Source organism: Euleptes europaea, chromosome 7 (assembly GCF_029931775.1).
Source record: "Euleptes europaea isolate rEulEur1 chromosome 7, rEulEur1.hap1, whole genome shotgun sequence".
In the NCBI taxonomy this organism is placed as follows: domain Eukaryota; kingdom Metazoa; phylum Chordata; class Lepidosauria; order Squamata; family Sphaerodactylidae; genus Euleptes; species Euleptes europaea.
This window is the reverse complement of record NC_079318.1, coordinates 80,817,790-80,830,071: the sequence shown is the minus strand read 5'-3', so window position 1 is coordinate 80,830,071 and position 12,282 is coordinate 80,817,790. Positions and strand designations below refer to the sequence as shown.

Here is a 12,282-nt window from a genome sequence, read left to right as displayed (position 1 = left end):
AATCTCAGCCGTCCTACTGCTCCTTCCCTAGCAAAAGTTCCAATCAGGAAACAAACATATAAACAAGAAAGGCTGTAGAAGAGCTACAAGCAGACCCTGCCTAGCTGCAGACTTTTTGAAATACATGCATACAAATCCCATAGCCAGAAGGGAGGAAAGGGGCTTTTGTCAGTTCCAAGACTGTTGCTGAAAAAGGTGGCTACGCAGCGGAACCAACTTCCTGATCTCTCTCCACACACAGCTGAAAAGATGTACTTCAAATCCCTAAGTACCACAAACCTTCTGCCAATGCGGGGAGCAAGTACTTAAACTGCTGGGCACTAGCCAGCATAGCATTTACGGATGCCTGAACACCTGGGATGTTCTGCAGGCCCCATGCTCAGATCGCAAGTTTTAGAACAACTTTCCGCAATGCTTCTCAATCCCTTTACAAGAAGCGGCCGCATGCAACACAACTTCTTTTCTGGCTGATTTCCTCGGTATGCATCAGGAAGGCACTGCATAGAAACTACAAGAACTAGAAAACGAGATTATTTAGGGAAGAAAAAAATGGTGAGGAAAACTATTTGACTGAAAGCATCCAGCAAGTTATGTCCAGTCAAGCATTTGATCCCCCTAGCTAAGAACAGAAATGCAAGTCGTTCCAAACTGCTTTTCTGACTGACTGCCTTAAGATTTGGCCTACAGTTATCGCACCCCAAACCCAGTTTCCACAGACATCTTGCAAAGATATGAAAGGCTTCAGATGCAAAAGGTGAACAGCCAGTAGAGTTAATGATGAAAAGGACTGAAGCTTCAAGGACTTCCAGTGCCTCTATTAATCCTCAATTGGCTGTTGTTTTCTTACATTTGTACTGTCAGGTTCAGACTTTGGGTAATTTTTGTGTGTAAAGGAGGCCAAAGAAATTTCTTAGGGAAGGAGCTGTTATAGACAGAAAGAGCAATACAAAAGAAAGATGAAGCTACACAGCATCTCCCATACCAAAAATTTCTAAAGAAGTTAATACCATCAGCACACACCTATTCCTTTCCTCCAGCCACCTTTGCAGCAGCAGCAGGCATTACCTACTGCTCCCCAGACTCACCATGTAGAGCAGGAAGGGGAAGGTGAGCAGGAAAATCCAGGTGTAGAGGTGGAAGCAGTTGGAGAAGGTGCTTTGGTGCGGGTCAAAGAACCAGCCGCCCGTCAGTGAGGCCCAGACGCCTTGGCGTAAAATCTGCAGGACCTGCGACCCCATGTCCACCGTGGGGCCGCCTCTTCCTCCTCCTCCTCAAGGAACACCACTGCCCAGCTGGGAATCCCAACGTCCTTCATCAAGGCAGCTTACAGCCCATGATCCACAGGGCTGGAGAATCCAGAACCCTCTTCTCCCCCCCCCACCACCCTGCTTTTTAGTTTTAGCTGCAACCCCCCCTCGAAAACCCTTCCCTAACAGAGGGGGGGAGGGGTGATTCACGGCACGACCGAACTCCCCATTCAAAGCGGGCGTGCCGACCCTATCTGCACTTCCCCTCCGAGCAGCCACCCCCCCAACCCCCCCTCACGCCATCGTAGCTCCCAGGAAAGGCTTCTGCCACCCTCTGGGGGATCTGCACCCAGAACACCTAAGGGAAACCGGCGAGGCTCCCAAAAGGTGGACGAGCAAAGCGAGGGAGAGGCCAAGGCGGCAGACCCTCCCCCCCCCAAAAAAAAGCTCGCCAGGAAGGGAGAAAACCTCAATAAGGATTAAGCGGAGGCCTCCATCGGGGGCGGTCGGTAGGGCTAATTGGCGGCGCAGGCAGGGGGCCAACTGCAAAGGCTGCTCCGAGTCACTCGGGTGGTCCCTGGGGGAAGTTGAAACCGGAAACAAACCGGGTAACGGCCACCCCAGTCTCTCCCCCCTCCGCGTAGAGCGATCCCAACTCTTGTTCACTTCCGAGGTCAAAGGTCAACCTGACTTGGCTAGAACGAGGAGGGGATCCTGGCGCCTAAGCCTAATCGAGGACTGAGGAGGCCGGAAGAAGAGCCCGAGGAACAGCCACTGCAACGCGCAGGCGCCATTATTCCCCTCCCCCCTCCCCGCTTCTAGACAGGAAGGAAAAGCAAAGGGTCACGAAGCCAGCAATGTTGATGCGCGAGCATAAACAATCGTTGTTGCGCGTGCGCTATTCCCGCTTTCAGCGGTGCAGGGCCAAGTTGGGTGTTTTTACGCATGCGCCCTATTCCTGCTCCCTCTATCCAGTTAAAGGAAGACTCATTCCGCACGCGCGCCTAGTTTTCAACCAATAAGGAGAAACTGGCAGGTGCGCAAGCGCGTCTGGAACGGCGGGACGAAAGAAGGGCGGATGTTGGGTACAACAGCGGGAGTCACTTCGAAAAATGCGCACGCGCTAATTTCCGGGTTTTTTTAAATTTATCTTAGGGCAGGGAGTTGAATGATTTTTAAAAAGTTTTGTTTATTGGTGTGCTTAAGTCAGATGGGAAAGCTTTCTTTTTCCCACTGAGAAATAAATGGAAGAAGCCACTCTCTGCACATGTTTCATGCTGCAAGGGTTGGGAAGGGGTTAGGGTTGCCAGCCTCCAGGTCGCACCTGGAGATCTGCCGCTATTACAGTTCATCTCCAGACAACCAACATCAGTTCGGTTATTCCTCTCTCCAAACCTGGCCCGCCCCAGGCACCAGCCCCAGAATCTGCAGGTATTCACCAACTCAGAGCTGGCTACCCTAGCAGGCGTTTGTTCTGCAAGCAAGAGATAGCATAAGAAATTAGCTGTTACTGGTTTGCATATTTAAGTTATTCTATTCGTGTTACCTTTTTTATTGGATGTAATAATATTGGTGCTTGTGATACTTAATTATTAGGTTAGGAAAGAAGTCAAGACCACACCAGCAGTAACAAGCAAAAGAAAAGAAACAAAGTGTTGAATAAATCCTTTATTGTTACTTACTAATCCCGACGCAGTTCGCCTGTGGCTTCATCAGGGGATCTATTGTAGCTTAAGTCTCCAGTCTCACTAGCTTTGCAAGCTCTGGGTTGGGAAATACATGGAGATTTTGGGAGTGAAGCCTGAGGAGAGCTTCAGTGTTTTTTTTTGGGGGGGGGGACTTCAATGGGGTACAATGCCATAGACCCCAGCTGCCAAAGCAGCCATTTTCTCCAGGTGAACTGATCTCTGTCACCTGGAGATCAGTTGTAATAGCAGGAGATCACTCACCACCCAGAGGCTGGCAGCCCTAAGTCTCACCTTGAGCAGTCTCAAGGTGAGACTGGAGACTTATGCTTCGATAGATCCCCTGATGAAGCCACAGGTGAAAGGCATCAGGATCAGGAAGTAACAAGTATTTATTCAACACCTTAATTATTAGGTTAGGCCCAACAGTAGTAATGTACAGTCTTTGTGGTAGCCATTTTGGAGTGTTGAATCCAAACTGGCTGATTGTAATGTAACAGGTTAGATGAGAAGACGAAGAGTTGGTTTTTATATGCCGACTTTCTCTGCCACTTAAGGGAGAATCAAACCGGTTACAATCGCCTTCTCCTCCCCTGTGAGGTGGGTGGGACTAAGAGAGCTCTAAGAGAGCTGTGACTAGCCCAAGATCACCCAGCTGGCTTCATGTGTAGGAGTGGGGAAACAAATCCAGTTCACCAGATTAGCCTCCGCCGCTCATATGGAGGAGTGGGGAATCAAACCCAAAGGAGATTTAGTACTGGGGACGTTCCATCGGCCCCCTGACCAAATGGCTCAGGGTGATCTTGAGATAGAGAATGAAATTAGGGAAGCATGTAAAGGTAATGAAGTAGTAATAATGGGAGACTTCAACTTCCCTCATATTGATTGGATAAATGTATGCTCCAGTCAAGCCCCGTGGCGCAGAGTGGTAAGCTACAGTACTGCAGTCAAAAGCTCTGCTCACGACCTGAGTTCGATCCCGACGGAAGTCAGTTTCAGGTAGCCGGCTCAAGGTTGACTCAGCCTTCCATCCTTCCGAGGTCGGTGAAATGAGTACCCAGCTTGCTAGGGGTAAAGGGAAGATGACTGGGGAAGGCACTGGCAAACCACCCCGTAAACAAAGTCTGCCTTGGAAACATCAGGATGTGACGTCACCCCATGGGTCAGGAATGACCCAGTGCTTGCACAGGGGACCTTTACCTTTTACCAGTCAAGCCAAAGAGATAACATTTTTAGACATCCTAAATAACTGTGCCCTCAAACAGTTGGTCATAGACCCAACCAGAGGGGAGGCGATCCTGGAGTTAATACTCTGTGGTGCTGCCTGTGATTTAGTGCGGGATGTGGATGTAGTTGAGCCAGTTGGCAATAGTGATCACAATGGCATCAAATTTAATTTATATGCAAGTGGGAAAGTGACTGAGAAATCTCACACAATTCCATGCCCATTTCAAATACCTGTTTTTCCAACTTCAATTCTGATACCTTCTTCATCATGAGCGGACCTTGATGTGTACCACCATCCTCTGCATTTCAGCAGATAGCGACTTCTGACAGACTTTGTAATTGTGGCACCAAAACTGTACAATTCCCTCATTAACAAGGCACATCTGGTATCAACCCTCTTGATTTGGGGGAGGAATTTAAAACTTTTATGGCAGACTTTTGGTTAGCTCTACAGATGGGTGGTTTTAATCCATCTGCGCCATGGATCACTGTTGGTTTCTGGTGTTATACGTTCACACAACTTATATTTTAGTTATGATTTTATTATATCAGCTCTTTGATAAGTATTTTATAGCAAAAGACCATACATAACACTTTTAAAATATTTTAATATATTTTTTTCTCTTCACAGTAGCTTGGGTTAGGGTTGGACTGAGAGAATATGACTGACCCAAGGTCACTCGGCATACTTCATGCTAGAATGAAGATTAGAACATCTGTCTTCCAAATCCAAATCTGAACACTAATCACTACACCATGTTAGCTCAGTAATCTTTATGCATCTCAGTTATTCGTATGACCTATTCATAATGGAAGTAAATCTGACAATTTAGTGAGAAAAAGCAGAGGGACAGAAAGAGGCAAAGGTAACAAAAGGAGAATGTTAAAGATAGAGAGCCAGCATGGTGTAGTGGCTAAGGTGTCAGACTAGGATCTGGCAAACCTAGGTTCAAATCCCCATTCGTGCCATGGAAACTTGTTGGGTGCCCTTGGCACACTCTCAGCTTCGACCCTGGTTAATATTTGGATGGGAGGCCTCTAAGGAATACCAAGAGCTTGACACAGAGGTAGATAAAGGCAAAACCACCTCTGAACATCTCTTGCCTTGAAAATCCTACTGGGTAGCCATAAGTCAGCGGGGACTTGTCGGTGACAAAAAAAAAAGTGGACACGTGCAAATAAATTTAGGTAAATGTATTTTTAAGGCAATGGAGATTTAAGTGCTGCAAAGAGCATGATCTAAGCATTGCTGGTTCAAAACCTCTGCTCCAAAACAAATGCACCAAATTACCTATGGCAACACCATAGACAGCTATAGAGGCCTGCCTTCTGAGGCTGATGGAGCAACTGAGATTTTGAAGAGAGAGGTGCTCTGAGCAGTTAGGCAAAAAGTGCCATGTAAATGCTACACATTATATACTTGCAACAATTCATCTGTTCTCCGGCGGCCCTAGGCCTTAATAATGGATCGGGTAAAAGGCTAGGTATCTAGATAACCTAGAGATACCTTCTCATCGCCGCGCTTTTCTATTAGCTAGGGTTAACGAATTCCCATCTAGGATGCTTTTAGGCCGATACTTTCAGATTCCTAGACACGAACGCCTATGCACGTACGGTTTAAATTTGTTGGATACAATTGACCACATCCTTTTAGATTGCCCCTTCTATGTGACTTTGCGGGATAAACTGCTATTTACTTTGCTCCAGTACAAGAGTTACAGGAGTAATGAAGTGAAATGCAAATTTCTTTTGAGTGATCATGATCCTAAAATTACGGCTACCGTGGCTGAATTTCTTACAGGAGTTCTTAAAGAACAAGAAAAGTTTTATTAACCTGACTTGTAACTTATATGTATTGCCCTTTGGAGGTATATTGTTTTTATCTCTGTCTTTTGGTATGCCAATAAAGGTTAATGAAATGAAAATGATACTTGCAACAATTTTTAAATATAATAGCTAAAAGAGAGAGTTGTTCTCTGGGAGGCCCCTAGTTCAAATTTGCCTCTGTTGTAAGCTCCCTATATGGCCTTAGGCAAGCAGTCTTCTCCCAGCTTCATCCCCCCAACCCTTCTGCCCTCTGGAGTTAATAATACTAACCTATTTTACAGGGCTTTTGCAAAGATTATGACAAGGTACTATGTGCAAAGCTCTTTGAGAGCACCAAATAAATGTTAAATATACATATTGCTTTTCCACTGAGGTTCAGAAACTATTTGAAGTTTAAGTTTTGATATTTTGATTCTTTGGCAACTTCAGCCACAACAGAAAGAAGTAATCAAACAAGACTGCCTTTGCTTGTTTGCAGAAGACTGACGAGAAGGGAGATAAGCAGGCATCCTTTGGAAATGCTCTTGAGCTATAACAGAAAAGAGCCTGCTTCTGGTGGAAACCGGACTGGCCTGTATAAATGTTGGAACCAGAATCAAGGCTTTCATGGCTGACAATAAATTTCAAAGGAGATTTTATGAATAAAAGTGTTCCCTCCGATAATCAAGGTCCGGACTGTTTATTTAAAACAATCCCCCCAAATAAGTTCAATCTGAGGGCCCAAATATTTTCGGCTTGCCTGCTGGGCCACATATTCCAGTATTAACAAGCTGGTGACACTTTTCACAGTTAAAAGTAGACACCCCCCCCCCAAGGCTAAAATCTACCTTTGTGCTTTGGAGATTCCTGTACATTCATTCTTCACCCTGGGGTCCTGTTGTCCAGAGGCTGGAGTATGTGTTGGGTTCAATGACACACTTGTTTGTTCTCCTGCCTGGATATATTCAAGATAAGCCGGGACCAAACACTCACTAAATCAGGGATCCTCAACATGGCTCCCACTGACACCTTTTCTGGCACCTGCCAAGTGCTTTTAGAAAGTGGGTGTGGCCAGCAGGGCTTCTGATTGGCCAGTGAAGAACTGATCAGCTATGCAGTTAACATCATTGTTTAAGGACCAGCTGCCGCCATGTGTGTTTGTTTTGTTTTCTCTTTCCTAGTTTTTAAAATTACTCCTCTTGTCCCCTGCATTTGGGCTTCCTCTGTCTCTGTCTGTCTCCCTCTTAGGGTTGCCTGGTCCCCCCCGGCCACCGGCAGGGGTAAAGGTGTCCAGATCCAGGTTGGGAGATTTGCGGATGGAGCAGGGACTTCAGTGGGGTACTTTCTCAGGGGAACTGATATCTGTAGTCTGGAGATGAGCTGTAATTCCGGGGGATCCCCAGGTGCAACCTAGAAGCTGGCATCCCTACTCCCTCTCCTGCAGTGTCCACTTTGTGGTTGGCCCTGCCTCCTGTAGCAGCCCTTTTGTGCTTGCACCGAGCATCTTGTGTCAGAATTCCCAACCTGGCCACAAGTTCAAAAACGTTGGGGACCCCTGCACTAAATAATTAGTATATCCCTGCTTTTCTAAGTATGGCCGGGGCTGGGGGGAGGGGGCACTGATTCAGGGAGGAGATTATTTTATTTTGCTAGTTACTTTATAACCTGCTTTTCTCGCTGAGACTCGAGGCAGATCTCAAAGTATATTTTTTAATCAACCAGGCAGCATAAAACATCAAATAAACAACGCAGTACAACTGGGAATATAGAACATGAGCTGAGAGAATGGATCAGATTTGCCTCTTGTGAAGGAGACATGGCCTTATGTATTACGGGGTCTAGGGGCAGCCATAGACGTGGTGGCCGTTGAGGGGTTCCTTCCTGATCTCTCAGCAGGAGGCAGCTAGTTTTTATTCTACTGGAACTTCCTGCCTTAAAGAGGAGAATGAGGCTGTACTTTTGAGAGGGGCTGTGGCAGAGCACACACTTTCTATGCTGAAGGCCCCCTGATTCAGTCATTGGTACCACCAATTCAGAGGTTCTGAAGCAGCAGGAGTTGTGAAAGACCTTTCTCTGCCTATGAGGCCTGAGACCTGGTGCCAGTCAGAACACGCAAGATCAAGCCAGGGGGTCCAACCTGCGGTGACTTCTTCATTTGACTTGGTTTGAGGCTTGGGGAGCCGTCATGACCCACCCAAAGCTGGAGGGCAAGGAGAACAACAGTAGGAGAGAAACGTTTTGCTCCCATCAAAGAGAGGAAGCCAGTCACATGACCTGCTCCAGCTTTTTCAGTATTTGGATCAGTGTTCCCAACCTTTTTTTGACCAGGGACCACTAGAACTTTTTTGTTCGGTGCAGGGACCCCAAGGTTCAAAATAAAAATTCCGATAATTTGAAAATAAACTTTAATCATAACTGTTAGTTAAACATTAAACTTAGAATAATATTTGAAAATATTTTTTATAATAAAGAACTTTTAATTGGAAATATTAATTTATTATGGGTTTAGAACTTTGTTTCGCGGACCTTAATTTAGTTCTCGCGGGCCCCTGGGGGTCCGCGGGCCCCCGGTTGGGAACCAGTGATTTGGATGAACGCAACAGAGCAGCGATGGTGTAGTGGTTAAGAGTGGTGGTTTGGACCTGCGGACTTTGATCTGGAGAACTGGGTTTGATTCCCCACTCCTCCACATGAGCAGCAGGCGCTAATCTGGTGAAGCGGGTTGGTTTCCCCACACCTACACATGAAGCCAGCTGGGAAACCTTGGGCTAGTCACCGTTCTTAGAGCTCTCTTACCCCCACCTACCTCACAGGGTGTCTGTTGCGGGGAGGGGAAGGCAATTGTAATCCGGCTTGATTCTCCCTTAAGTGGTAGAGAAAGTCAGCATATAAAAAACAACTCTTCTTATCTTCCCATAATTTCCTCCTTTGTAATTGGCTGCCATGCTGGCCCAGGTCTCAGATTAAAGGCCCTTCGCAAGCTCTGTATTATTTGCGCCGAACAAAGGCGCTTGGGCTGAGCGCAGTGGGGAAGGAAAAGGGCTACTACGGGTATCCTGCTGGAAACCTTGCTCTGCTCCTGTATACAAGATGCTGGGGGGGGGGAGGGAATTCATCTGCAATAGAGAGGAAAATGCACCCTGCCCAGCACAGACAGGCAGAAGTTGCTGCTTAGCTGGCTTCAGAGAAAGAGCAAAGTAAGGTGTGCAGGCTTTGTGGTTATGCAGGGCTCTACAGACTATGGAACTGCTGTTGCCACAAAATCCTTTGGTTTCCATTACTTAACTTCTGAAGAGATGTAGGCCCTGGTTTTGTTCCTGACATGAAACTTACGTGCGTAGATACTAGTGGGGAATCCTTAGCGCACCGATATGCTCAGAGATGCCAGGTGAATTTAATTGCTGCATTGTGTGTGAGTGTGTGTTAAATGCCATCAAGTTACTTCCAAATTATGGCGACCCTATAGGAGCTCCAAAACGTCCTATTGTTAGCAGCCTTGCTCAGGTCTTGAGAGCGGTGGCCTCCTTCACTGACTCCATCTCATGTTGGCTCTGCCTCTTTTCCTGCTGCCTTCAACTTTTCCCAGAATTATTGTCTTTTCCAGTGACTCTTGTCTTCTCAGCGTGACCAAAGCATCAGTTTAGTTGTTTTTTGCTTCTAGAGAGAGTTCAGGTGTGGGATGTGTAAGATTTTAATTAATTTAATTCTAGCATATTAGAAAAATGTTATTTTTCTATTATATTTGTAAGCTGTGGTTATTTATATAAGTCAGTAGAAAATAGTCCTGTCTAACTTAAACTGAACAAAGCAGGTGATTTTTCGTATCTGGTACAGGATATCACCAAATAACAGATAAGATCATATACATGTGACCACAAAGATGAAATCAGAGTTAGGGTGGATTTGAGAGGAGGAGATATTCAAATCCTCTTAAAACAAAGAACTCTGGAAAAGTATAAATATGAGGACTAGGCGGAGTCTGTTAGGAGACTTTCACTTTTGAACCCGAAAAGGGCTGAAATGTCTTCCTCTTTTGCCTGGCAAAATAAAAAAAGCTTTTTTCTCCCTTTGCTTCTTAAACCTGGCGTCGTCTCTACTTTGTGATAATAAATCTGGTCACAGAGGAGAGTGTATATTTACATCCAACAGATTTTTGGCACCCCAGATGGGACATCTGGTTGTCAACTGCTCACAGATGACTGGTGTCGAAGTTTTGTAGGACAGGTGCACCCGGCGATTTCGCTGGTCCTCAAGCTTGGCAGACACAGCATCTGGGGGTGAGTGCAATTGCAGAGTCCCACTTTTAAACCGACCCAGGAGAAGCAACGGGCTGGAGGTAAGGAACCGCGGAAAGGAATTACGGGACCCTAAATGGTGGGGCAGTTCTTAGAGGTAAGCCCTTCTAAGAGGAGAAGGCAGAAGCAATGCCACCATGGATAAGGGGCTCAGTGGGACGCCACTGAGTTGGAATGGTAACGGGGGCTGTAACAGAGGGTTCAGCCAATGGTATTTTATTGTCAGTGAGAAAAGCAGTAGCCAGAGCAGGGATTGTAAAATCCTGTGTTGATCCGGAATTTTTCCAGTTGCCTCCAGGGCACTGGAAGAGGTAAATGCCTAGAAAAAGGAACGTAGCTTTGTGTTTTGTCTTGTCCAGCGTAATTTGTTATATGTGTCCTCTCTTTCTGTGAAGTATTTTATAAAGGGTTATGTGATTATTTGACAAATGTTAACGTGTTTATTTTTTATGGGGCCAGCCTGGGATAATGGATGGCGTCGGCTAAAAGAAAAATCCCCCATGCCCCTCCTTTCTCCGCTTCAAAGTGTTTCTGTTCTTCTCTCTATCAGACTGGTCGTAAATCAAGCCAGCAATACTGTTTTGTTAACAAAAGATCCTTTCTTTCTCTGAAGTTTAAAATGTGAAACAAAATTTAAAAAAAAAAAAGGAATTTTAAGTTAACTCTGACTGAACCAGCCCTCTTGCTGAACGCAGGAGGAGGGGCCAAGTCAAAGTGTTTGGAATTTGGAAAGCAGAGTCTTGTGAACTGTATCAAACTTTATAAGAAAAGAAACAGACTGGAAATGCTTACAAGGTGGAAAGGCAATGTGTATTAATATGAGGGAATAAGTAAGTTATGAAAAAGTTAGAGCATGTTTTGAGTGTGTTGTGAAGGGGCAAGTGTTTTGGCTTAAGAGGGTTGAAGAAAGGTGTTATATATGGTTGGGAAAGACTTTAAGAGAGGAAAGCAGAAGGGTTTATAAAGAGAGAGGATAGTTATGGTTATTCAATGAGATGGATATTGGTGATGCTGGGTGCCTGTTTTTTCCAGGGACAGAGAAATCATGTTAATATATTGTTTTAAAACACAGTCAAATTAAAGCCAGGGTATTATTGAAGGCTTTCACGGTCAAAGTTCATTGGTTCTCATAGGTTATCTGGGCTGTGTAACCGTGGTCTTGGAATTTTCTTTCCTGACGTTTCGCCAGCGGCTGTGGCGGGCATCTTCAGAGGAGTAACACTGAAGGACAGTGTCTTTTTATTTTATGTTTTTCTGTTTTTATGTTGTTATAACATAAGGGTGGCATCATTAAAAAAAAGGTTTAAAATGTATTCAAATCAGGGTAAAAAGGAAGGCTTTTTTTAGCCTTAATAGCTTTAGGTACTATTTATTTTGCGCTAATAAAAAAATATATATATATATTATTTGTAAACGAATGCTGTAAGTGCAAGATGACAATGCAGGCCAGTTGAACATTTCACCCATACAGGTAACCTTTGACTGGGAGCGTAAATGCCAGTTAAAATTACCAGTAGTACAGCAGTTGCTGACAAATGGGAGACAACATCCCTATTCTGGCATTGCCAAAGCCAGGTAAAAAAAAAAAAAAAGGAAAAAGAAAAGGATGAAAATTAGTTGAGGATTTAAAGGAAATTAATGAGATTGTTCAACATGGGTATCCAGTGGTGTCAGATCCTCACACTTTCCTGTACATCCCATCAGGACACCATGTATGGTTTAGTGTGACAAATTTGAAAAATGCCTTTTTAGCATTCCACTGGATGCCAACTCTAAGAACCTGTTTCTCCTGAGGTAAAAGAATCCAGATAATCTCTGCAAAAACAAAGAAGCTGGTGTTAGAGGGAGCGATCTCATTGCTGAATTTCTTAGGACAGAAAGAATATAGGGTCTCAAAAAAAAAAACTCCAAGTAGCCCAAAGGGAAGTAATTTATTTGGGACACAAAATAACACAGGGAAGACTATTTATCGCATGCCACTCCCTCAAACTAAGAAACAGCTAAGGTCCTTCTTGGGAATAT

At 45.0% G+C, this 12,282-nt stretch overlaps 1 protein-coding gene across 1 annotated transcript in view; it reads right to left on the bottom strand.

The window, feature by feature from the left end:
- PCNX3 (pecanex 3) overlaps positions 1–1,358 on the bottom strand; it is a gene marked incomplete at its 3' end in the record, with an annotated part of 46,229 nt that extends 44,871 nt beyond the window's left edge. Inside the window, exon 1 of the mRNA XM_056853434.1 lies at positions 1,086–1,358. Coding sequence (XP_056709412.1) covers positions 1,086–1,238 — 153 coding nt within the window. The remainder of the gene's footprint in view (positions 1–1,085) is intronic.
- Between the last annotated feature and the right edge of the window lie 10,924 nt (positions 1,359–12,282).